The sequence below is a fragment of the Acinonyx jubatus genome, chromosome D1, assembly GCF_027475565.1.
Source record: "Acinonyx jubatus isolate Ajub_Pintada_27869175 chromosome D1, VMU_Ajub_asm_v1.0, whole genome shotgun sequence".
NCBI lineage: Eukaryota > Metazoa > Chordata > Mammalia > Carnivora > Felidae > Acinonyx > Acinonyx jubatus.
The window spans coordinates 60,250,231-60,278,009 of NC_069390.1; the positions used below are offsets into that span (position 1 = coordinate 60,250,231).

General features: G+C 37.7%; 1 protein-coding gene across 8 annotated transcripts in view; it reads right to left on the reverse strand.

The window, feature by feature from the left end:
* Positions 1–945: 945 nt before the first annotated feature.
* NARS2 (asparaginyl-tRNA synthetase 2, mitochondrial) overlaps positions 946–27,779 on the reverse strand; it is a 123,724-nt gene continuing 96,890 nt past the window's right edge. For 6 of the 8 annotated variants that reach the window (XM_027039878.2, XM_053203741.1, XM_015078870.3 and 3 more), the window contains 5 exons: positions 24,110–24,176; positions 22,652–22,789; positions 9,365–9,462; positions 7,052–7,078; positions 946–3,798 (listed from right to left, as the gene is read on the reverse strand). In XM_027039878.2, the coding sequence (XP_026895679.1) occupies positions 3,654–3,798; positions 7,052–7,078; positions 9,365–9,462; positions 22,652–22,789; positions 24,110–24,176 (475 nt within the window). In that variant the 3' untranslated portion in view covers positions 946–3,653. Of the gene's footprint in view, positions 3,799–7,051; positions 7,079–9,364; positions 9,463–15,835; positions 15,939–22,651; positions 22,790–24,109; positions 24,177–27,779 lie in introns of those variants that run through there. The other 2 variants (XR_008290517.1, XM_053203743.1) reach the window with 2 other exon arrangements.

Genomic DNA, 27,779 nt, shown 5'->3' on the forward strand with positions numbered 1-27,779 from the left:
TTTAAAGAAGAGTAGAGTTAATCCATCTCACCAATTGCATCTTCAGTGCCTGTTCAGTCATGCTTGAATGTCCAGATTCAATTTATAGAGAGAATGAATGTATAACATTGTAGAGGGACGCTTCTGGCAGATACTGTCTGAGAGGGACAAAAGGTCAAACAGTCCCTTTGCTGTTCTGTGACAGTCAGTCTCTGGGCTGGGTCAGAGGGTGGGAGAATTATGTCTAGATCTGGAATGGATCACTCACACAATTAAGTTCTTGTGAGACCAAAAAAATACATGAATGAATGAATAAATAGCAGCACAACCTCACCAGGCCAGAGGACAGCCAGATGGAAAGTAACTATTTTTCCCCACCTAATGCAAAATTTGAAATGAGAATGGAAATTAATGATGGAAAAACCATTTCTAAGTTTTAAAATACACACACTCTTTCTTGGGTGGCTGGGGTTGCTATTTTGAGGTGACGTTTGGAAATCTTGGGAAAACAGAATCTGATTTTTCCCTCATTGGAAACTGGTTACTCAAGCAGAAGTTAACACCCTCAAATCACCTTTTAACTCACAGTTTAAGCCCTATAAGAATAATATTATAGCGTGGGTAGTCCTTGACTTTTATTCATTCTACACAGGATTCTACAATGCTGCTTCTCTGCAGAATCTGGATATTCATATAGCAGCTGACAAGTGGGCATTTTAAAGTTTTCCCTGTAGATGCCGTCTGCCCTGCCGGCAAGTTTAGTTTTGGCATTTTCATGATCTTTGTCTGACACCGGTATTTGCTGTTGCTCAATTATCGGTAAAAGTAATGAGTCAAAGATGTCAATTTTGAGGCTTGTGATGAGTGGCAAGTGTTTGGCTTCAACCAGATACTCACTGTGTGATCAACCGTAGAGGAAAAGAACAAGTAAGTATGAAAGTTGGGAAATACACTGCTGAAACTTACCAAAAAGGCAAGAACGATGTTTATTTGAGGAGGACCTTCTCCCACCCCACGCACACACACAATGAACACACTGAAGTCTATTGCAGAACTTTCAGTGATTTGACTTCACTGTACACTTTCAGAGACCTGACATGTGCTAAAAATCAAGTGTATAAGTTAGACTCTAAATCGATTGTTATTAGTGACTATCTCCAGCACAGATTCCTGAAAGATTAAGAGATAGAAAAAGAATCCTTAGAGTTGATCTATTTCGAAATGATAGTTCTGCAGGTGAAATAACTGGAGGGCACAAAGATGATCGTACCAGATTAACACTCTCCAGCTAAATCAATGGTGGCTCTGGGATCAGCACCTGGGGTTTCTGTGATTCACTGTTCTTTCTACCACTGTTATTTTTGATGCCCCACCATCATATTAACATTATAATTCTATCTGGTTCCTCAAAAATCACTGGAGACATGATGCCCGAGAGCCTGGGAAAATATTAGTGCTTCAGGTTGGGGGCCTGTGAGAGTCTCTGATTCTCACTTCACAAAATTAATACAGTATCAAGACTTGAATGTCAAATCAATACTGACTGATGTTGCAAATGTTTTAAAATGGTTTCTGCATTTATCTTCCAGGTCTAAGGTTAAATATCACCTTTTCAGAGATACCTTCTCTAGCAAAGTTATCTATGCTTGCCCTGTTCCTTTTTTTTTTTTTAATTTTTTTAATGTTTATTTATTTTTGACAGAGAGAGAGACAGAGCATGAGCGGGGGAGGGGCAGAGAGAGAGGGAGACACAGAATCCGAAGCAGGCTCCAGGCTCTGAGCTGTCAGCACAGAGCCCGACGCGCGGCTCGAACTCACAGACCGCGAAATCATGACCTGAACCGAAGTCGGATGCTCAACCGACTGAGCCACCCAGGCGCCCCTATGCTTGCCCTGTTCTTTATAAAATATTATAGCATATGTCATATTTTGAAATACATTTGTTTGCTTACTGATTGTGTATCTTCTCTAATAGACTGTAAATTCCATGAAGGCATGGGTCATTTCTCTTTTGTTCACTATCATTTATTTACCACCTAGCCCCATTCTTGGCATACTGAGTAAGCTCAAATAATATCTGTTACACAAACAAATGAATTTATCTCTCTAGCCCATGATTGAGGCAAGCCTTATGAAAGCTCTAATTATCTCTTTTGTCCTGCCCTAAACTTGGTATCTGAGCCCAGGGGATTAAAGTTCTAGGGAAGCATATTTTAGCTCCGCAAAAACGAAAAATGAGACAGATTCAGAAATGGAATGAGCTATTTTGTGGGATACTGAGCTCTTTGCCAACAAGTGCCTGCCCAGGTATAGGCTCTCTCTGCATCAGGCAGAAGTTTGGTCATGAGAACATCTTAGTGGCTTCTGTGATTTCCAGCTCTAAGGTTTGGCAGTTCCTTTCAGTCATTTGCTTTGGGTTAGGATAAAATAAAGTCCACATACAAACTCATCAGGAAATAACCTCAGATAAGTTATCTAATGAGACTTAGAAAATTGATTATTTAGGCATGCATGCCATTTACCATTATTTGATACATATAAATTCTACTGAGCATATAATTTGGCTGTAAGTCCATAGATATGTAACTCAATGAAGACTACAAGAGTTAAAAAAAATTTGTGTAGTATTTCAGTTTTAAGCGTGCGTGTGTGTGCGTGCACACACATGCACACACACACACTTTCATGTAATTGTTGTATCAACTCTGAGGAAAATGATGTATGAGCTCATACAGAGTAAACGGCTTGTCCAAATCATACACGTAAAGTGCTACAGTTGTCAGGTCTCAGATTCCCAAATCAGCAATCCTCACAAAAACTCTAATAGACAATATTGCCTTTTGAGTCCAAAATTACCCGTCCTTCAGGTTTAGCTACATTTGCATGCTCATCTTACACTGGAAATACCTTCTTCCACTTTTCACTGTGGAAAGGTCAAATGGAATTTAAAAATATATCTGTATTTTTCTTTCAGAGGTATCAAAAATCTATTTTATTATTAGAGAAGTTACAAACATCTACTATAAACTACAACAGTCATTAGTTTAAATAATTAATACATCCCATTTGCTATTTTTATACTTAAAGATCAGCAGTTATTAAATGTGACTTTTTGCACCCCGTCTGATGAAAGATTTCAATTCAGAACATTAACTTAATATTAACTCAAAAAAGACCCCAAAAGGAATATTTTCTTCTGTAATGTTTAGTAAAACGGTGAGAATAAGATGGGCATTTATCAGAGATTAATTGGAAAGGGAGAAAAGATCCAACATTTTATTTTTAGCTCCTAGTTGTTTCTCAGAGGTCACAAAGAGCAGTGCTCTAATGATTAAAGACAAAGTAAAACACACGATCTCATCCTGTCTTAAGAGTCTGAAAGGACCTCTGAGACCACAGTTCAGTTTCTTCATTTCTTCTTAATTGACATAATAAGATTTTGAGATTCTACCTGCTGCAAGTATCTTTTTGAGAGAGTTCATTTTTCCATGAATTGCTCTCAACTTTCTAAGAAAATCATGATCACTTCTATTTTTCATAGGTCATATCTTAGGACATGACAATTACATATTGAAAACTTTTGCATTTCTATACTTCAAACATGTATTCTCTTATATGCACATTCACATGCAGTACCTCTGGCACAGCGTGATTTTCTTTAACTGGTCTTCCAGCTATAAAACACACGAATGAGTAAATCTTGGAAAAGGGATAACATCTTTGATATTGTCAATTCCCAAGATGCACTGCAGATAGCGTTCAAATCCCATCCCAAAGCCTCCATGTGGTACAGATCCAAACCGACGGAGGTCCAGATACCTGATTTTGAAAAGAGAATCATCACCTATTAGATGCTGTATTGTATCAGATGTCATGATAGAATTTTACATTTCAAAAATATTTTGCAGCCATTTGTTACCATCTACATCATTTTTTAAAAAATGTTTATTTATTTTGAGACAGAAAGAGAGAGAGAGAGAGAGAGAGAGAGAATATGAATCCCAAGCAGGTTCCGTGCTGTCAGAGCAGAGCCCAACATGAGACTTGATCTCACAAACTATGAGATCATGACCTGAGCTGAAATCAAGAGTCTGGTACTCAATCAACTGAGCCACCCAGGCACCATGATCTACATCACAGTAGTAAACAAATCTTTTCCCTCCAAAGACAGGTGAAGAACAAGTTATAATGAGCTGTCCAAGGTAACTCAAATAGCATTCCTGTCATGCATTCATAGGCTTTGGTCACTTGATCCTTTTTAAGTTATTTATGTACTTATATGCAGAAAATTTGCCTCATGAGGCTACAGAAAATGTTCTAATAACTTTATTAATTTTCTTGAAAATATATTCTTCTTCTATTTTTGTTTGTTAATGCTTTTTTTTCCCTACTAAAATCATGTTGTTCAATACAGAGAGAAGAGTGAAGAGTTTTGCCTGATAGGTTATAAAATGATACCCTCTGTATTAGATTGTAAGCTCTATCAAGAACAGGAACTGTGCCTTATTCAACCATTTTATCTCTACTGTCTGCTCTGGAGTAGATGCTTCCTCCATGAAGATTTGTTGTCTGAAGGCACAAAAATATACTCTTGAACGCTAGAGTGAAATTTCCAGTCCTGTGCTTCAAACCTAGTATAGTATGTCCAAATCCATTTTTCTGGAAGGCTAGATAGCCTACAAAACCTAGCTATACTAATTCTATTCCCATTTAAAATCATGTGGCTAGAAAATGGTACAGCCATGATTCAAACTCAGATTTCAATACACCGGCTTGTCATAAATTTATTTTAGGAAAGGAAGGAGGAGGAAGACTTTACAGGTATTTTTATTATGTCATTTGGTGGGGGATTTCTTTATAGCTTCTTGAATGATTTGTAAAATCACTTCCAGAATAAAACTTAAGTGCCACAGCCGGTAGTCATTTGGATCCTCAAGAATAAAGACTATTACCTAATTTACCCACTATCAGTAATAATGACCACATGTATTGGTATTTTAGGCAATTAAGATTGAATATGGATCTTTCTAAAATAAAAGAGGAATTGCAACTGGGTGAGTTACCACCAAGCGAGGGATCAATGAACAGGAGTATCTAGTATAAAACTTCAGACCAGTAAGAACTATCAGGAATAATGGAAAAAGCACAATCTTGAGTAAATGAAATGTTTGGTAGCTGAATTAACTTCAAGTTTACAAGGCATGGGGGCAGGGCATACTTTGATATACTGAGAAAATGAGATGAAAGGCCTATCAAGCCACCTGCCACAAACACCTGCAGGATCTGGGCTGGCTGCTAAAAGTCCAGCAATAGTTTCAGCTGGCTCTAAATTTCTCATACATCGATGTCAAAACACTGGCATAAATGGCTGGAAACTGAATTCAGCAGATGGATTTAGTCTGTAGCATTTTTCTTGCCCTTGCTTTGATATATAGAAAAATCCACTTCTAAAAAACAAGTTTTCGAAGGAATATGTATTTGTTAGATTGTTGTTAAACTGATTCTACGGCAGCCAGGTTACAGAAGAGATGGCACAAAAATTTGTGGGACTAGTTACAGATGTTATTTGCATATGGCACGGAGAAATAGGAAGTGAGTAAAATCTTTAGACACCTGGGGTGGTTACTCACAATGTAGTGGAACACTAGCAGAGATCGCAGACTTGAAGATTTCTAAAATCCCTTCCACCTTTAAAATACTGTGATTACCAGATAAAAGGAAGCAGAGTAGAATAACAGAGATTTATATTTAGAGATCTTAAGAGTTTGAAAACTTTAGCTGGGACAAGAATAGTACTGAAATGAGTAAGACCAGAAAGGCCTACACTTATTTAACAAATAATTAAAATTTGTATTTAGCTAGTTTTTGCATACTATGAAGATTATCTTGTAGACAGACAAAAACAGGCAAAACACATAAGCTTGCTCAATCAGGAGGCTCATCTACCTCATAGCGAGACTCAGAACAAAGGAAAGGGGAAAGGAAACTAGCTTTTACTGAGGTTCTATTCTAGGTAGATACTTACCCTATATTATTTCATTTCATCCTCACAATAATCCTCTTAAGTTGATATTATCATCCCATTTCAGAGCCAAGAAAACCAAGACTCAGAGAGATTAAGTATGTCTAAAGTCACTATTGGTACTGAGAACAAACTGAGGGTTGATGGGGGGTGGGGGGGGGAGGGGACGGTGGGTGATGGGTATTGAGGAGGGCACCTTTTGGGATGAGCACTGGGTGTTGTATGGAAACCAATTTGACAATAAACTTCATATATTGAAAAAATAAAAAATAAGAAAATAAAGTCACTATTGGTAAATAATAAGGCATTTAAGGGTCATGACCTGCACATCATTTTAGGCTTCTGCCCTTCTGTAATCTAGGTATTTCAAAAGGCAAGTGTACAATTTGACCCTTCCTTCTCCTGAGGACAGCAGAAGAATTAATAATATTGTTGGTATTATTACACCAAGATCCTGAAGGAAAGTTACTATATAAAAATATAAGTACATAATTGGTATGTATTCAAAAGTACTTGAAGAAAGGGTTTGCAGAAAGAAAACCAGAGCAATTCTGGAGAAGTAAATGTATGAATGCAGACAAGTGCTCTTTCCTACACAGCACAGATTTCTACAGACTTTAGGGATCACTTCGCTCAAACTCTAATTTCACACACAGAGAAACTGAAGCATAATGGTTAGGAAAAAAGCCCCAGCTCCATGTTTCTGTGTGCTCTTGGTTAAGTTAGTTAATATCTCTAGACCTTAGGTCTGGAGGGGTAATAAAAAGGAGATAAGAATAGTAACCAACTCGCAGGGTGTTATGATAATTACATAAGAAAATATACATTAAAATTTTAACACAGTTATCCAGCAGCACCCAATAAGTAATAAATAAACGGCAGCCACTATCATTACTATTTTTCCAGGATTCAAAGACAATAAATAATCTGAGAACTGAACTATTCATTTTTCTTAACAATGTTTCACAGTGCCTTGGGAATACACGTAAAACTTGTGTAACAATCAGACCAAACAGCTATAATAAGAATGATTAAGGGTCACATTCTTACCATTGGTAGGCTTCCGTTAGTCCTGATCTGTAAGAGGAAAATAACAAAATTCTTTCAGAGAATGGCAAGAAGATAAAGATACTAACCACCAAACATTTATTCTGGGTTGTATGCAAAGTGCTCTTTATAAAGAAGTACACACAAAAACCTGTGCTCTCAAAGAACATGCAATACAGTTGAGAAGCTGAACCTTTAATATGGTAAGAAAGCTAACGTATCCAATAGTCTAAGGTGTTATCAAGTGAGTGGCAGAGACAACAAATGCTACAGGAAGTATAGTCCAGAGCCCAAAAGAAGGGGTCCATGTCAGATGAGCTTACTGTCCTGTGACATAAGAAAAGCACCATAATTATGGGTGCTGGGAGGCACACAGAAGGAACACAAAGACACAACTTTCATTCTGTAACATTGAAATAACAATATAGATTCTGCCTCCAGAATATGGTTGAAAATTGTTTTCTGGCCAATTTGAAAAACGCTAATAAAGTTTTAAGCTCTTAGTATTCATGAAAATTAATTTCAGCCCTTTAAAGCTTGGCTGGCTCGGTCGGTGGAGTGTGCGACTCTTGACTTAGGTGTAGTTATGTCTGAGACTCACGTTGGGTGTACAGATTACTTAAAAATAAAATCTTAAAAAAAAAGTAATTTCAGCTTTTTAAAAAAATGTTTGGGATCACAGTGCATCTGAAGTGATAAAGACTATGAAAAAACCAGATATACAGAAAACATGAACAGAAGTCACAGATATAACCCTAAGATAGGGAAACACATATAACCATTTCATTAGGAAAGATAAATTTGGATATAATCAGATATTAGGTAAACATGTAATGTTATGAGGAAAGGTTTCCTGAAGGAAGGAAGCAAGCAAAGAAAACAGACCAATTAATCTTTCAACAGATGAGGTTTCTTGCCATGTGTGATTTTTATTGTGCTTAAAAAAACCCCAGAGAATCTTAAAATTCTTTCCATCTAAGGAGTTTGACCTTTACTTCAATTCCACAATTTTCCCAGGACTTTCTAACATTATAGTAGTAAGGAATTAGGGGCCTAACTAACAAAAAAGAAGCCTCCCAGAACATATTTATTCCCTTTCTTCTGGACCCTGACCAAATAGAGCAGTTCAAATGATTGGGATTACAAAACCAAGTTACCTAACAGATTTATAGGTTGGGATCTTGGAAAAAACATCAACTTTTTAAGCATTTCTCCACTAGGAAAAGAAGAACTTACAAATGGCTAATTTTACAGGATATTTTCAAAGTATTATGGCTTTTCCAGGTTACTCTGAAACCCAGTATTATCTGGAGAGTAGGAGAGTGGGATTAAGCCTTCAGCATGGGAAAAACTTTTTTTTTTTTTAAAGTCTGGCACAGCAAAAGTGGAAACCATGGAAAACAGAAGTTTATAACCTTGGTTAGTTTAGGAAGTCATTGTGGTTTGTTGGCAAACCACGCATGCATAGGAGTGGTAGTTCAATTAGAAACACAATTCTCTACTTCTCATCTCCAAAACATTTTCTGCATTTTATGGATTAATTTCTAGGTCTCAAACAGCAAGTTAAAATAAGTTATTCAAATAGCTTAATCAAGACCCTTACATAGCAGAAAACCCAAGGAAGGGAAAACTGCTTATTCTAAATGTTAGTTTAGTGGATATTTTTAGTATCTTTCTTTCTCCAGCTTTATCCTTTCTCTGGTTCAGAGTCTGTCTTTATGTCCCTATAGGAGTCTTTGTTTATGTCCCCAATCATAATTTAGAGTAAATAAAAAAGCACACAGAGAAGACAAAAAATGAAGGACAAGCTTTAAGGTTGGCTTCTATCATTAACTTTTAAAAAAGCAATTTCTGGGGTGCCTGGGTGGCTCAGTGCTTAAGCGTCTGACTCTTGATTTGAGCTCAGGACATGATCAAATAATTCATGGGATGGAGCCCCGTGTCGGGTTCTGCGTTGACAGTGTGGAGCCTGCTTGGGATTCTCTCTCCCTCTCTCTCTCTGCCCCTCCCTCACTTGTGCTCTCTCTCTCAAAATAAATCAATGAACATTAAAAAAAAATTTTTAAAGCAATTTCCATAGGGAGAGATACATACAAATTAGTGGACAAGTAACACTATGGCCTTATTTCACATAACAGTTCCAATCTTTAAGACAGGGAAACTCAGAGAAGTCACATAACAACTTGCTCAAGGCCACAAAGAATCTGAGATCCAGGTCAGTCAGGCGCTGAGGCTCATTCACTCTTCTCTGTTACTTTGCCAAGACTGCCTCATCATCAATTTCTGAACTTTGTTTCTTTTAGGTCTGATCATTACCTGGCCAGTTGCTGCTCTAAGAAATGGTACCGTTCCTCTCTGAGGCTTCCTCCAAAGAGCTCTCCAACTCCAGGAACCAGAAGATCAACAGCAGCAACCTAAAAAGGAAAAAACTATAAACAATCTCACACGTTCAGAGGATTCCAACAATTGTCAGCTTCTCAAGCAAGTGGAACTTTTAACATTTTGGCGACTGGCTATTTAACTGCTTACCAGAATATTATTTATGTTATCTGTTGACGTGGTTTCAAAATCAAATTTTTAATATAATCGTTAGAATAAATGATACAGAAATTCTGGACAGTTACCTCTCCTTTCTTGCACCATGTATGCAATGTATTTAAATGTGTTTTCTTCACAAATGTGGTATGTTAATTATAAAAAATGTGACAAAAAATGTGGCAAGTATTAAAAATTATGAGATATTAAAAATCACCTATCACCATGCAGAATAAATTGCATTTTTTGTTTTTAGATGTTGTATTCTTTATTTTGAAAATCAGGCTAGGGAAAGTCCCACTTTGCCAGGGAGGGGTAGATCAAGCCCTGTGTAGGGCTCTGTGCTGACAATGCGGAGCCTGCTTGGGATTCTGTCTCTCCCTCTCTCTGCCCTTCCCCTATTCTCTCTCAAAATGAATAAAATAAACTTAAAAAAAAAAAAAAGAAGTTATCAGTTTTTATTTAACTGCTTTTTTGTTGTTGAATATTTTGGTGTGTGTTGTTTGTTTTCTCTTTAATAATTTGACAATGAAGATTTTTCTTTAATTTGTAGTATTTTGGTAGGACTTGTAAAATATGTTCTGACTATTATTATTATTTTTAGTGTTTATTTCTTGAGAGAGAGAGAGAAACAGACAGAGTGTGAGCAGGAGAGGGGCAGAGAGAGAGGGAGACACAGAATCTGAAGCAGGCTCCAGGCTCCAAGCTGTCAGCACAGAGCCCCATGCGGGGCTTAAACTCACGAACTGCGAGATCATGACCTGAGCTGAAGTCAGACGCTTAACTGACTGAGCCACCCAGGCGCCCCCGATTATTATTTTTTTAACGTTTGTTTATTTATTTTGAGAGAGATCAAGCAGGGAAGGGAAAGATAGAGAGGCAGGGAGAGACAGAATCCCAAGCAGGCTCTATGCTGTTGGCACAGGCCCAGCGTGGGGCTTGATCTCATGAACCATGAGATCGTGACCTGAGCAGAAATCAAGAGGTGGACGCTTAACCGATGGAGCCATCCAGGGGCCCCAAAAATGTTCCGATGATTAACCAAAGAAGTAAAAACTGAAACAATGAGATAGCATTTTAGAGTTATCAAAATGTGAAGGCAAAAAACCAACATAAACAGCATGGATTAGAAGATACATGAGCCACTACTCTCCCACGACTGACAAAACCTTTCTGGTCAGCAACTTGGGAGAAGATAATCAAAAGCCTTAAACATCCATATGCTGTGACCTGGCAGTGGCAGTTCTAGGAACTAGTCCTAACAAAATAATCAGAGATGCAAAAAAAACCAAACAACAAAAAGCAAAAAACGAAAAACAGGAAAAAAAAGAAAAAAAACAGAAAAGATTACTGCATAGAGTATTTGTTGCGATATTACTTACAATAACAAAATTTTGTTCAAGCATATGTCAATAGGAGATGACAGATAAATCTTAGACACAGAAAGAAAAAAAGATTGGCATCTAAAATAATGAGATGTTAATTATGCTGCCACTGTGATTTCTTCTTTCTCTGTCTGGTATTTTATTTTCTACAATGAGGATGTATTACACTTTTGTGTTAAGAAAATAACAGAAAACTTTTAATAGGGGAAAATGGTAGCTTCATATTTTAATTTGTATTTATTTACTAGTAATACTTAATTTTTGAGAAGGTTTATTTGCTATCTATATTATTTTGTGATCTGGTAATTCTTTTTTGTGGGGCAGGTAAGCATTATTAACATCAAGAATCTAAAGGCACAAAACTAAAAAAGCATGCAACAAATGAAAGATTAGGAATTCATAAAACACATTTTATTTATTTAATTAAACTTTTTTTTTTTTAATTTTTTATTTATTTTTGTGTGTGTGAGAGAGAGAGAGAGAGAGAGAGCAAGCAGGGGAGGGGCACAGAGAGGAAGACACAGAATCTGAAGCAGGCTCCAGGCTCTGAGCTGTTAGCACAGAGCCCAACGCAGGGCTCAAACCCACAAACCAAGAAATCATGACCTGAGCCGAAGTCAGATACTTAACCAAATGAGCCACCCAGGTGCCCCACATAAAGCATATTTTAATCTTCAATTATTATTATTATTATTATTTTTAAAGTAAACTCTACACTCAACTGGGGCTTGAACTCACAACCCCAAGGTCAAGAGTCACATGCTCTAACAACTTAGCCAGCCAGGCGCCCCTCACATTTTAATCTTTAAATGCCATATTATAGTATAAACTCTTTTTTTAAATTCTACCTCATTGTATTATTAAGCCATCACCCTGTTCTGATTTCAGAACTTTTTTTTTCTTCTAAGTAGGCTTCACACCCAGCATGGAGCCCATGACTCTGAGATCAAGACCTGAGCTGAGATCAAGAATTGGATGCTTAACTGACTGACCAACTCATGTGCCCCTGATTTCAGAACTTTTGACTGAGATATCCTTTATAAATAATTGAGATTAATAAAGAATGTAATAATTCAAGAATGTGCTCCAAATACTGTATGTCTCATCCCATTATTATCGTTAAAGGAGAAAAACATCAGGTATAATTTTCTTCACTTGGCTGAATTAGAATGAGAAAGAACAGAAATTCACTAATGGCTTCTACTTTTACTAAATTTCTTACCACTCAATAAGCTGGTGGGAAGACAAACAGATTTTGTCACACTACCACTGCTTATTGACCACATTTTAGTAATTCTTCTGTGAACTTGGGGGGAGTACAGTGACCAAGCAGGTAATTCAGAATGTGGATTTGGTGACTCAGACGCGATGACAGGTAATGAAACACAGTTTTGGACAGGTGGACAAGACAGCCTTAGAGTAAATTGTCATGGGCTATATAGTTAATAGAGTTGGACTCCAATCAGAACCCTGCAGTTGCCCTTCCTATTCTCAGAGAAAGGGGAAGTTTCAAGGGAGTTTTTACGGCCACTGAAGGACTGGCATCTTTATTTCTCAGTATCTTGCCTTTGGACATGGCTAAAATATCCTAGAAGTTGAGACATGTGTTCAAAAATTTAACTTTATTTTTTAGGTTTATTTATTTGAGAGAAAGAGAAAGAGCAGGGGAGAGGCAGAGAGAGTAAGAACAGGGGAGGGGCAGTGATAGAGGGCTAGAGAGAGGGAATCTCAAGCAGGCTCTGTTCTGTCAGCATGGAGCCCGACATGAGGCTCGAACCCACAAACCATGAGATCATGACCTGAGCCGAAACTGAGTCGGATGCTTAACCAACTAGGCCATCCAGGTGCCTCCCCCAAATCTGTTAACTTTAATACATTGTTTTAAATTTAGACTTATAAGCAATCAAGATTAGAAAAGAATAGACAACCAAGTGGTTCTCTGGTCTTTGCTTTAAAATATTTAAAGACTGAGAACCACTACCCCTGAAATATAGCATTCCATCTTTGGGTAGTTCTGACTACTAACAAGGGACAGGATTATCTAAAATCTATCATTTCCAAGGATTTTATTTTTTATTTTTATTTATTTATTTTGAGAGAGAGCATGAGTGTGTGCATGTGTGCACGTGAGTGGGGGAGGGGCAGAGAGGGAAAGAGAGAATCCCAAGCAGGCTCTGTGCTGGCAGCATGGAGTCCAATGTGGGGGCCGATCTCCCGATGAGATCATGACCTGGGCCAAAACCAAAACTCAGAAGCTCAACTAACTGAACCACCCAGGTATCTCTTCAAGGTTTTGAAGTTGAGGCAATTCCAAGCCACAAAGGTAAGCAGTAATTTCTTCTGGTACTTTTAGCGTAGGCAAAGCTTTAAAAGCCAGAGCTATAAAGGTCTACTGCCTCAAAAAAAAAAAAAAAGATGCTGGAGAAACAGCTATCATGGAAGAACAAGAAATAACAGTCCAGCTGGTGCTGGTGGCCAATGATGAGGGAAGGAGTTGTTCTGCTTTCTCTATCCATTCATAAGAATCAAACAAGAAACTCATTTCCTGCTTGGTCTTACTGCTAATGCAATTAAACAAGTAAAAAAAAAAAAACAAAAAAAAACCCTTTGTAAATCTTAGCACTTTCTGTGGGTCTCAATTATGTTAATTTTGAACCTTAGTTTTTTTCAATATTATTTTCAGAGGATATCTGGGTGGCTCAGTCAGTTGAGCATCCGACTTCAACTCAGGTCATGATATCTCAGTTTGGGAGTTCCAGCACTGCGTCGGGTTCTGTGCTGACAGCTCGGAGCCTGGAGCCTGCTGCTGATTCTGTGTCTCCCTCTCTCTCTACCCCTCCCCACACTCATGTTCTGTCTTTCTCTCAAGAATAAATAAACATTAAAAAATTTAAAAAATGTATATTATTTTTAGAGGACCATGAAAGACGCATATTTATCTTTGATTAAAAACCTCCTTTATTTTGGCGCCTGGGTGGCTCATTCGGTTAAGTGGCCGACTTCGGCTCAGGTCACGATCTCGCGGTCCGTGAGTTCAAGCCCCGCGTTGGGCTCTGTGCTGACGGCTCAGAGCCTGGAGCCTGTTTCAGATTCTGTGTCTCCCTCTCTCTGACCCTCCCCCGTTCATGCTCTGTCTCTCTCTGTCTCAAAAATAAATAAACGTTAAAAAAAAAATTAAAAAAAAAAAACACCTCCTTTATTTTAATATTTGAGTTCACTGGAGAAACCATACTGGTTTTAGACCTTTCTGTTTAATTTTTGCTTATCTAGAATATTTGCAACTGCACAGTAATAGTTGTAGAACTGGTAGCTTCTGAATCTTTTGAACCACCTTCAAAATCTTATGCCATAGTACAATATCTACATTTCCCCCCCTGGATTTCTTTAAACCTGTCTTCCTAATAAAGAAGGCATCCAACTGGTTAAGCCCAGTTATTTCCACATTAGCTATTATAAAATTAATGTGGTAGTTGCTGTATTAGTCAGGACAGGTTAGATTATGCTAATAAGCTAGTAATAAGCAATCCCAGAAGTTTACAACAGGGCTTCTCAATCTCAGCATTAGTGATATTTTTGGCCAGATAATTTTGTTGTGAGGGTCTGTCCTGTGCATTGTGGGATATTTACATACATACCTGCCCTCTCTCCACCAGATGCCAGTTGCACTGCCCTAGTTCTGACAACCAGAAATGTTGCCAGACATGGCTAAATGTCTCCTGCATGGGAGCAGGGGGTTGGGGGTAGGGAGACGAAACAGAATAACACCTGACTGAGAACCAATGCTTTACAACAGTGAATTGGCTTTTTTAAACTTATGCTACATGTCCATCCTGGCTTGAAGCTGATTAAAAAAAAAAAAAAAAAAGTCCTCTTTATGAGGTATTGCTGACTGGGCAGATGGAAAAAAAACACAGACAACTATGTATTAAAGCATTTGTCGAGGAGTAATGCATGTAGATCACGTTTGCTCACTATTCTTTGGCCAATACAAGCCACATAACTCATGCTGATGGAGCAGGGAAGTACAATCTCGGGAGAAGTGGCAGCTACTTATGTACATTAGAAAAGTTTACCTTGTTTCCTCCCCTCTCCCTCACCTTCCACTTCCACTCTCCCAGCCAAATCCTCATTGTTAGCTACAATTAAGGTCAGAATAGAGTTCTCCTATTTTCTTCCACTCTACTCTGGGAGAGGAACGTATCAAGCAAAAGGAAAGAACTTACCAGAATAGGAAAGAACTTAACAAAATAGCCTATTTTAATTGAATAAAAATTTTAGAAGACCTCTGGATCAAGTCCCATATCACTCCTAATTTTGTGACATGAAGGGAATACATACATCATCTATGTCCATTCTTTGGATGGTCTGAAAATTCACACCTCCAGGTGGATGAATTTCACGTTATGTTTTCTTGACAAAAAGTAAAGCTGCTTCTCCTCTTAAGACAGATGTACCTTTTGAGTAAGGCATCCCTTCACAATGCCTCGTGGATGTTCCAAGACCAAAGGGTACCGTTTCTTTTTTATCAAGGACAGATTCATCTCTTTGTAAAGAAAGGTCCACAAAGGCCTTGTTTTCTCTTCTTCCTCCATATAACCTTCTTCCCTTCTCTTCTTCTATATGCTTAGTTTCCTTTTGACCCTGTCAGATTATTATACTTCCTGCTTTCCTTTTATCATGATATCCTCCCATCTCTCTAAGAGATTCTACACACTTTCTGAGAAGATATAATCGAGCAAAGTATTCCTCAACTATAAACAAAGACATTTACATTTGGTATACACACAGCTGCACTTTCTTCTGATATGATATAAAAAATACTGCATTCCCTAAAGATTACTAACACAGCCCCTTCAAATTTCCATACCTTTTAGTTAGGGTTGAGGTTCCCGGAAGGATTCTTCTATCTTGTGTCTCCCCCTGGTAACTACTGAGCTAATTACTATAGATACTAGGGTCTTTCCAGGGATCTAGTGGAGGTAAAGGGAACATACAGATATAATATAAATCATGACATAAAGGTGCACAAATTGTAAAACATGGAGGGAATCACACAAATTCCTTAAGAACTAATGAGAAAAACTTGGCTGTGTGTTTGCCAAGTGAAGGGTGGTAGGGGGTTAGAGTGCAAACAGGCTGGAAACAAGCAAGTTGCCTAGAACATTAGCTGGTGATTACAATTTGCCTTTATGGGCTGGCATGTCTGTGGTTTATGGGAGACTGAGGCTCGCTTACAGAGCTAGGGCCAAGCAATCCTGCCCTTCATTAGGGAAAGTGAAAATTAGGCTACACAATAGAAAGTCCTCTTAATTCACAAATTTGACCAAATGTGAGCACTTCTGTTCCTATGCACCTTCGGCAGACTTGAAAGAAGGGGAAAGATTTTAGTTCTGCTGAACTTTCACTCTCCTACATGGTAACAATGAAGGCTACAAATAATTGTACTACCTTCTTCGCTAACTTCCTTAGTCCTAAACAAAACTTATTCCACTTTGGACACATCTTCTAGGCCAGAATGCTGCTGGACACATCCTCCTCCACTGTACGTGAGTTTTTATTTGGTTTAAGTCCCACAGCTGCAGCGGCACACTGTCTAGAAATAGTTTGTGCTGGTGTTCAAGCTCCACAAGCCCTGGTCTCTATTTATGACACTCCCTTTGACTCTTACTCTTTGATTTCAATCAATACACTGAAAATAAAATGCAGACCTTGAATTAAAAAACAAACTAGGCTAGACAGGAATAAGGCCTTTAATACATTACCTTTTCTATGCTAATTTTGAGGGGGGGGGGTTAATATCCCTTCCTCTGCTACCTTTCTTCCTACCTCAGTATTTTTAACTATTAATGAAAAACACAAATTGAACACCTCCCTATTCAGTTTCTCATAGGCTGCTACCAACAATGGAGGAACATTACGTATTATTATCAAGAGAAGAAGAATGTTCCACAAACCACAGGAAACCTGTTTGTGGTTTCAGCCTCTATGAACTTTTGTTCTCACTGCTGACAGACAGTATTGTGCCCTAAAAACAAAGAGGCACAGGTAGGAAAGAGAGCCTTCCAGATGAGATGGTGTAAAGATTCAAATGGGCTGCAGGTAGCAATGGCCAAAAATGGACTTTGCCTAGTAAATGGCTAGCTGGTCTGGGAGCATTTTAGATGGAGTAAAATGCATACTTTCAACTTTGACATAAATGCCCTGGATAGTCATTAGTCCTAGATATGAGAAAAATTAGCCATTCCCTTCATTGCTATTTCTGTTGGTTTGATGGAGGTTGGTTAATTAACACCAGCCAGGGGAATTCATTAGATATCCTTTGGTTGACTATTACTCCTTCCAAGTCAACTTCACAGTATGTACTTTACTGAATGCCCACTAATGCTTAAGATTTTATGATTTGCTAAGTAATACTGATACAATTTAAAAAATTAGAACATTACCTGGTGATCTTGGCATCTCACCAGGGACTGCTGGGCAGTTACCTTCTCCTGATCACAATGGTTGGAACGAAAAGATCCTCTTCTCTGCAAAGCCATTTCCCTAACCGAATACTTGGCACTGGTCTTTGGAGGACTTACTTAGGGACCCAGATCCAGGGAAATACAGCACTTTGCCTGTTTGATTCATTTTATTTAGGCCCATGATCTGTGTCCTTCAAATTAGCAAATATATTTACTAATTTACAAGTTATTCTTATATATCCAAGTGGGGAAAAACTTATGCTACTTGAAAACAGATGATCTTAAAGCTGTTTAGTACAGTGGAGTCATCTAATCCAATTCTCTGATTTTACAGAGGGAGAAAGTGAGGCTCAGACACTGGACAGACTTGACTGAGGTCATATAGCTAACTAGTAAGATAGCTGGATTTCAAGCCCGGCACTATTAACTCCTTAGTCCAGTGTACTTTTCATTATAATAATAGTGCCTATCTTCATTTTTCGTTTTTTGGAGGGGGTGGGGAAGGGGTGAAAAGAAAGGAAAAGGAACAACAACTGGAAAAATACACAATTGTACTATTTATGACCTCTGGTCAAATGTTACAGATGCAGGTTAAACGTTTCTCTACCCTTCTCTTTTGATTCCCCAGGGACGGCACCTATGAAACATGTCTGTCTGAATTTTTTACATTGCATTGCACCCAGTGCAGAAACTCTTACAACCCTGCCCACAACCTGTTATTATAGCCCAACTAAAAGAAACACAGAACTTAGTTATTTGGCCCAAAGCCTGTTCATTCACCATTGAAAAAAATAAAGTAGGGGATGAAAGCAGGTACCCTATACAAGTGGGTTGAAATCTAGGATGTTAATAAATCAACGTTGTAATCTATGTCATATATATATATATATATATATATATATATATATATATATATATAGTTTAACTACATTATGCTTTAATAATTTAGCTCTGAGAAGCTATATATTACAGTATTGTCTAAATTATATGAGGACACTAAAATACCATTATAATACTTTCAGTTTTCAAACTGTGAGACCACATTATTAGAGACTTGTCATAAGGGAAGAAATGTTTGCGACTGCAGTCTATCAGAGAATGGCTTTTTAAAGAATCTTGTGTAAGAGCATGTTTGATGTTGCAAAACACATTATTTTAACATTACTGTGCTTTATCACAATAAAGATTGTATCAAAATTTAGAAGGAAAGAGAGCTTTGCACTTACTGACTACCTGCCACCCCAAACACTGTGCTAGATATTTTTCTTAGATTATCTAATTTAATCTTCACAAGGCTGGAATAAGATTATCATCTTATTTTTTATGGATGGGGAAACTAAGATTCAAAGAAATTAGGTGGTTTACTTAAGATCACATGGCCTATAACACACAGACCTGGGACTTGAACCTAAGAGTGATTCTAAAGCCACTGGACTTTCCTTTATACAATATGTCACCGTCACTCTAGAGGTTTAGAGAAAAGCTGTTCTTTGGCTTCCCAGAAGTTTCCTCAGCAAATGAAGTCACTCACTCACTACTTCTCCACTGTGTGTCTACAACTGTCTCGGGGTCAATTCATCCATCTGCCCAATACCCAATCTATCACCAAATAGGTATCAAGTGCCTGTGACGCTCCAGGCATTATGCTAGGTACTACGGATACAACGATGAGTGAAAAGGAGGTCCACGAGTCCTGTGGCATAAAGAAGAGTCGTTAATTAAACAGTCATAAAAATAAATGTAAAATTACAACTGTGTTAAGGATTATGATGAATTAAGAGTTAGTAGCTCTGGGGCGCCTGGGTGGCTCAGTCGGTTGAGTGTCCGACTTCGGCTCAGGTCATAATCTCACGGTTTGTGAGTTTGAGCCCCGCATCCAGCTCTGTGCAGACAGCTCGGAGCCTGGAGCCTGCTTCAGATGCTGTGTCTCCTTCTCTCTCTGCCCCTCCCTTGCTTGTGTGCTCGCTCTCTCTCTCTCAAAAATAAATGTAAACAAAAAATTAAAAAGAAAAAAGAAGAGTTAGTAGCTCTGGGTCTGAAATTTAATCTGGTACCATTGTAATGTCTAACAGTGGTCTCTGACTCAGTCTGGAGGGTCATGGAAGGTTTCTCTGGGGAAATGATGACTGAATAGAGATTTGGAGAAATAGCAAAATTACTTAGGTAAAGAAAATTGTTCTAGGTTGAGGGAACACTGTGCAAAGATACCATGATGAGAGAAAGCAGTACATGTCTGAAGACATGGAAGGGTGATGTGAATGTAGCAGAAATAGCAAAGGGGAGCAGCATAGTACATCAGGCAAGAGAGACAGGAGCAGCCAGATGATACTGGGCCTAGGGGCCAAAGAAAGGATTCTGACTTTGGTACAAAAAGCAATGGGAGGCCACTGAATGGTTTTAAGAGGGGAGATAACATAACCAGATTCACATTTTCTAAAGGCCTACACTGAAGTGGGGAGAAATGACTCAGAGGAGGAAAAAGTGGACACAGGAGGACCAGTCAGGAAGCTTCTGAAATAAACCAGGCAAGAGATGATGGTACCTTAATCTAAAAAGGTAAAAGTGGAAATGAGGAGAAGCGGATGTATTTGAGATTTATTTAAAAGTATAAAAATGACAACTTCATAACAGCTTGAATATGGGAAGTGAGGAAGATTTCAAAGACGAGGCTGGTATATGGCTTGCTTAGATGGCAGGGAACATTGAAAGAAGGTCAAATTTGGTGGGAGGAGGGGAGAAGAGTAGAAATCGTGGGTAAGTTTTAGATTTGCTGAGATGCCTCTGAGATATATAAATGGCAGTAAGAGCTCAGAGCAGAAGTATGGATTAGAGACAGGACTGTCTGAGTTGTCTGAAAATAAATATTAAGCTGTGAGTACAGATGAAATCACCCGAGGAGAAAAAAGATCTATGATGGAGCCCTGAGGAATCCCATCATCCACTGGATCGATGGAAGAGGGCAAACCTATATAAGAGACTGAGAAAGAATAAACCACTGAGAACAGAGGAAAACTGGGAGAATGCAATGTCACAGGAGCCAAGGGAGGAGAAAAATTTCAAAATAAGAAAGCCATTAGTGCTGAGTAATGCCGAGAGGTAAAGTAAAAATTAAGACTTTTAAAGTCTGTGGATTTAATAACATGACAGTTATTACTGACCCTAGAAAGAGCTGCTTCAGTGGTACGACAGGTGTGGAAGTCACAGAGGGAATGAAGAATGAGTAGTAGAAGCCATGGTGGCTATAAGAAACTTATTCCCATCCTGAGAAGAGTTTCATTTGAGAAAGGAAAACTAATACAGAGAGTACAAAAAATAGACACAACGTTACCAGTTTTACTAATTCTTTACATGCTACAGAAATTCAGAAGAGGAAGGCTCAAGGTGACTGGGTAACCCAGGAAAGTCTATAAAGTGGCAAAGTTATTAATTAAAAAACTTTGAATTGATTTTTAAATCATTGAAGTATAGTTGACATACAATGTATAAGTTTCAGGTGGACAACAGTGACTCAACAATGAAATACATTACTCAATGCTCACCACAACAAGTGTAGTCACCAGCTGTCACCATGCCACATTATTATTATAATAGAGAGAAGGAGTATTTAAGAAGTGCACAACTGAATGTCTGAGAAGTGCTGAATGTCAGGAAGTTACATGCAAACACTACATGGCGTGTGTATGGGGGTGGGGGGAGCGGCGAGGTGGAAGCAGGATGGGATAGAGTGATAAAAAAGCCAACACATATGGACGCAGTTCTGTTTTGTGACGTAGGCTCAATACTGAATTTTTTAGGACTGGGTAATCTATGTCCTAGTCTCTCCTATTTTTTGCTGCTGACCTGTGGGCCAATTCCTCTCTCATAATCAATTATACCAGAAGGTTGGTAGGGAGAAGAGAAAATAAGAATCATAAATCAACTGTGCGCTCACTGGTTTTGGATAACGTTGTGTGAAAAGGTGGGATGCGTAAAATCAATGTAATTTTATATTTATGGCTTTGAGGTAGTATGACAGAGTAGGAAAGAACACAGACTTCAGAGCCAGAGGGAGTCAGATCTGATCACCAACTCTGTCATTCGCTGCCTATGCAGGCATGGGAAGTGCAATCGATGTCCCTGAACCCCAGCTTCTCATCTGTAAAATGGGAGAAATAAGTTTCTTGGCAAGTCAGAGATGAGATGTAGTGTCGCCTGATAGGAATCTATTAATCGATGGCTAATGCTATTTTACTAATACTATAATATATAGAGAAAACAGGTAATACATTCAAATAGAGAACCTGGTATTCCTAAGATGAAGGCATTTTATTTACTAGTGGGCCCTGATATAATTTTTCTATTGGTATTTATCTAGAGACAAGTGAAAAGCCCCAGATAGCAAAGTTTAGGTCTTAGACCTTTTGTGAGGTAAACATAATTTATTTGTCTCACAGACTTTTACCATTAACGATATTAAGTATTTAACTATTCAATAAGTATTTAAAGATTAAAATATATTCTTATTTTATATTACAGCTAATTTTGTTAGAGTGGGATAAAGACACACACAAAAAAAAAAAAGAAAAAAAGGAAAAAGTAAACCAGAAGAATAAAAAGCAATGAAAGTTAAGGGTGAAAAAAGGACAGAGCACAGGAGAGGCAAAAGCAGAGAAAGAGACAGAGAAGAGACAGAGAAGAGACAGTCAGAAGAGGAGTGACGGGCGAATCTGCCCGGCCCTCTCGGATCCCTCCAGATTCAGCCTCACCATTTCTGTGTGACAGCCAAACCAAAGCACTCTGAGCCTCCTGCTCTGCCAAGGAAGCTCTTCCTCCGCCTGATCATACCACTGCTTTCCTTTCCTACCCGCATCCCTCCGCCCCTCAGTCCTTCTCGGTATTTTACGTGACGGTAGACCTGCCACTGTTCAACACTGCTCTGGGCCACTTCCTCTCAATTACTTAAAAAAAAAAAAGAAAACAAAAAACACATTTACATTTGCATCTGCTAAACTAAGAAGGACATAATGCGACAGAGAGGAGGAAATATGTTTATAGAACACTGAGATCTTCTGTAGGAACACTTTTTTTTAGAGGTGCTTTGAGAAATTTTATTACTTTAAGACAGGTCAAGTGATGGATATAATTTTGTAAAATATGCCAAAAGATAAATGAAATTAAATCAAGGGAAAAGCCCAGACTCTGAGATGACCAACCCTGATTTATTTAGTGATCTTTCTTACTGTGTGCTGAGGGCCATCTTCATTATCCCTCATGTAGAAAGGCTTGAGTGCTAATGGATAATTAATGACGAAGACTGGTATGTTGCCACAGTGTTTCACCAGGTACTTTTCATGTTCAGTATGTAGATCAACACCCCACTGTAGTGAGAAAAAAGAAGTTATCAAAGGAGAAGACAAAGCTGAAATACACAATGCAGTACCCGAAAATAACCTGTATCAGTTCCAAGGGCTTCCTCTGTGTATCAGTGATGTGTGGAGCTGTCTGCTGAGGTTACACAGATAAGTGAAACAGAGAGGTGTGTTATGAGAACATCCGAAGGCCTGGAGAGATGAAAACTGAAACCAGTAGATAAACACTATGCTTTCTGTCCCCCATCTTGGGGAGCGGCATTTAGCAGATGAATTGCATCTGCAAGAAAATAAAGTACACTTCCCACAGTGTGTAAAAATGGACTTCAAAATCATGGCTTTTATTAATATCGCCTACAGCTTCTTCTACGGTTACTGTTCCTAAGTCACAGGAAATTAAATGATGAAAGATAATATTCCTAATATTCAGTCTATCTCTGGCTAGATGGCTTCTCTCAGTGAATTTTTTTTAATAAAAGAGTCAATTCATATATCAGATGTTCTGATGAATATTTAATAACACTGTTTATCTATTCATTCAACAAATACTAATGTGCCTATTAAATCCCAGGTACCATGCTAGCTAGATACTGAACATAGTGGTGAGAAAAACAGAATCCCCAACTTCATGAAGCTTCCAGGGTGGGAGACAAATATTAAATAAAAAATTATACAAATTAACTGATTATAAATATAACAAGCATAACTATTATAACTCATAAGAGGATCTGACTGGACTGGGGATAGGAACAGTATATGGAATAGTTTGAAGATAGAGTCATTATAGAAATTCTTAACATTATATTATTCCTACTGTCTGCCAATACCTTAATTATAGAGAAGAAGCTCTGACATAGGAACAAGGAGACTCACCTCTAACATTATGGGCATGCCCACTGATAAGTCATGTGACCTCTCTGAATATGTTACCATTCTCTTAAAGGATTTTCACCTTCCTAAACTTGGGAAACTTCTTTATAACCCTTTAGTCATGACTATTATAAAGGATAGGATTCTACTTCAAAATTATTATTTATTCTAACTGTTTCAACAAGGTTAAGCAAACATCAAAAAAAGGCCAATCGAAAGATAAGCAAATACTAAACACTGCTAATAAGAGAAATAAGATTATTTTAAAGGATTCTTTTTTTTTTTTTTTTTTAAGTAAGCTCTACTCCCAACATGGGGTTTGAACTCACGACCCTGAGGTTAAGGGTTGAATGCTCTACCGACTGAGCCACACGTCAGCATTGTTAATGACAGATGATAAGGACAAGAGCAGGGGAAGATACATATAAGTATTAATATAAATGTAAATAAAAATACTACCTCTGGGGTGAAGGTGAAGTTCTGAGATGCCTGCTTTAAGATCTCTACTGCTTCAGTATAAGAAATGCTGGAAAGGAACAGGATAAAAGCAGAGAAAAGTCAATGCAATGGTATGTTGTTAGTTAGTCCATCTGAAAACCACAAAAGGCCTATTCCCATATAATCTTTGAGGTCACAAATGAGTACCAAGTGGTTATTGAGTAATCAAGAATGATTAAAAACAAATCATCACTGAGTAATCAGAAATTAAGGCTGATCTAATCGTACAAGAGTCTGATCAGTATGAAGAGAAATAGCCATTCAATAATCCTATTCCTGATCTACTTGTAGTGTACACAGAGGAACTAGTCACTTAAGCAAGTAAAGATTTTCTCTGAATTCATGCTATGCCAATGCCCTAATAAAAGGTATAAAATATTGAGGTTGAAAGAGCAAAAGTCTTTCCATAAAGTCATCATTCATTCATACAATATACATTTATTGAGCACCTACTATGTGCTAGGCATTATTCTAGGCACTGGAGAAATAGTAAATAAAAACAAAGCCTTTATGGAGCAGATATTCGTGTGTGTGTGTGTGTGTGTGTGTGTGTGTGTGTGGTGTGATGTGTGGTGTGTGATGGGGATGGTGGGTGGGAAGAAAGATAAACATAAAGAATATCATGTCAGGGTGCTATTGGAGCTGTGAAGAAAAATAAAGCAAGGTGAGAAGACAAAGGATATTTGGGGACGCTATTTTATTTTATTAAACAAATTTTTTTTTAATGTTATCTATTTTTGAGAGAGAGAGACACACACACAGAGTGTGAGCAGGGAAGGGGCAGAGAGAGGGAGACACAGAATTGGAAGCAGGCTCCAGGCTCTGGGCTGTCAGCACAGGGCCCGACGCGGGGCTTGAACTCATGAACCATGAGGTCATGACCTGACCCAAAGTTGGACGCTTAACTGACTGAGCCACCCAGGCACCTCTTGGGGGTGCTATTTTAAATAAGATGGCCAAGAAAAGTCTCACTGAGCTGGGGACCTGCATGACATAAGGAAATGAACCATACAAATATCTGAGGGGAAGTATTCCAGGCAAAAGGAACAGTAAGTACAAAGGCCTGAAGTGAGGGAACAGTCTGGCTCATTCAAGGAACAAAAAGGTCAGTGTGCCTGTAGCATAGTGAACAAGGGGAGGAATGTCAGGAAATTAGATAGGAGAGACAGTCAGAGGTCAGATCTTATGGAGTCTTTCAGGCCATAGTCAGGGCTTTGTAATACATGCTCAGGGTTGTAAGACTGATTAGGAAAAATACCATTAGTTATCTCAGTAAGAAACTCTCATGTCTAAAGCAAGTCAAGCCAAGCATTTGTTTTAATTTAACTTAATAGGTAATATATGAACATAGTAAAAAAAAAAAAAAATCACTATGTTTAAAAGAGCATACATCTCTTGTCTCATAGCTACCTGGCTCCACTCCTGACATACAAACACTGTTATTGGTTTCTTGTGTATCCTTCCACAGAGTTTCATACACCTATTAGCAAATATTAATATACAATCTTGTTTAACAGATGACAGCCACAGTATACCTCCCATATACACTTGTTTTCCTCAATCACATGCCATGCAGATCTTTCCATATCAGTATATAAAGAGTTTCTTCATTTTTTGAATTATTACATAATATTCCATTTTGTGGCTGTACCCTAATTAGTTTAACTACTAACCTACTGATGGACATTTCAGCTGTTTCTATCTTTTACTATTAGAAATCATGACTACATACATCAATTACAAATGATTCTACATTAATTCCATATTAATTTTGAATATGGAAAAAATAGAATTGTTGGATCAATGTGTATTTACATTTACAGTTTTTATATATTTTGATACTGCCAAAGATTCTGCTTCCCTTTTATAGTGTTCTACCAATTTATGCCTATTAGTAGTAAACAAAAATGTCAGTTTCCCTATGCCATTTGCAACAGTACTTTGGATGATTAAAAACAAAAATCTACAATAAAACATCAAAAAAACCTCCACCCAAACCCCAAAACAAACCAAACAAAACCCCAAGATCTACAAATTTTCTGAAGGACTTTGAGTTCAAAAAGTTAACTTACTTAACACAACTTACTTAACTTACTTATTCACTGAGGGAAAAATGAAGTTCATACCTCTGATAACTAATTGGAAAGAGTTATGTATATAGCACAAATGAAGCTTCCAAAGCTGTTTTGAGTGATTTTTCCAAGATGAAAAATTTATTCAAATTAAAATCTAGTATTACATAACAAGTTATTTCTAAGGTAACAATGGTGATGGTGTTGATGGTAGTAATAATTTTTAAATGAGTATTTTACAGAAGGGGAATAGAAGGTTAGAGGGGACAGTAAGTTGCCAAAAATCACTCACACAAATAAATAGTAAACCTGATGCGCTGACTCCAGAGCCTAAGCTTTTAACTACTAAGATAATGCCTAGAACACTTGGAAGTTTAATTATGCTCAATCAAAACAACACAATGGGCTCTGAGTTCTCCCTGACTCTACCACTTATTGGGTACTATGTAAATCACTTTACCTTAAGGAAAACATTTTATAAATTTCTGTAATGTTTTATACAACCAGTAAAAAAAAAAAATTAAATATTCCTACTTGTAAAATAAGGGTATTGGACTACATTGTCTATAATTCTTTCCTGCTTAGACATTCTATTGTTCTATTCCATCAATTGCTTGAGATGATCTACTCCTTATACTGACAAATATAAGAGCCAAGTGGGAAGCACCAGGATTTTGTGCCAGTGATATGTTACTGCTACATTATTTTAAGAAAATGACTCTCTGTATAAGTATCTCTTGTTATTCTGGATCTTCTGCCCCACTCTCCCTACACCCTAAGTTGAAGCACAGCTTTCGAGTTCAAATTACAGTTCTGACACTGGATATCCTTAGTGGCCTTTATCAACTCTCTCTCTAGTAAAATTTTTTTTTTGTATGTACAGAGAATAATAGTTCTTCTTCCCAGAAGTTATTTCTAAAGTACATTGAGGAAGGAGGAACAGACACTGATATTGCATGATGCAGTATCAAACTACCTTGATATTTAAATTTTTTATTGTTGAATGAAGAAAATTATTCTGAAGCTGTTGGAGTAAAACTGCTAAGAGAAAATTATTCGCATTCTTTGACTCAAATTCACAGATAAACGAAGAGCAAAAGAAGGTAAGTACTCTATTTTTTAAAAAAACCTTAATGCTATAAAGAATAAAATAAATGAATTTTATTTCTGCTTGGTAAAGGCTAAATTCAATTACTACACAAGACCTTTAAATAATATATCTTCATAAAAAACAATCCTAACAAGTAGCCAAGAATACAATGAAATCTGTTTATGTATAAGAACACAAGTCACATGGTATCTTCTGTGTGTGCGTGTGTGTGCATGTGTATGTATACTTTGGGGAGTGTCTCAATTCTAATTGATCATGCTTAGGTCTACTCTCACGTCCTCTTATGGCTGTTAAAATCTTTGGTTTCAAAAGCTAGCAACACCCCCTCCATCTAGCATATACTCCACACCTTGAGAAAAGTCTACGTCATGTCATTTATGTATACCCCTCTGGTGTTCAGTTCCCTCTTCATTTCTAGCTCCTGGAACTTCCTCCTACTTTCCAGTGA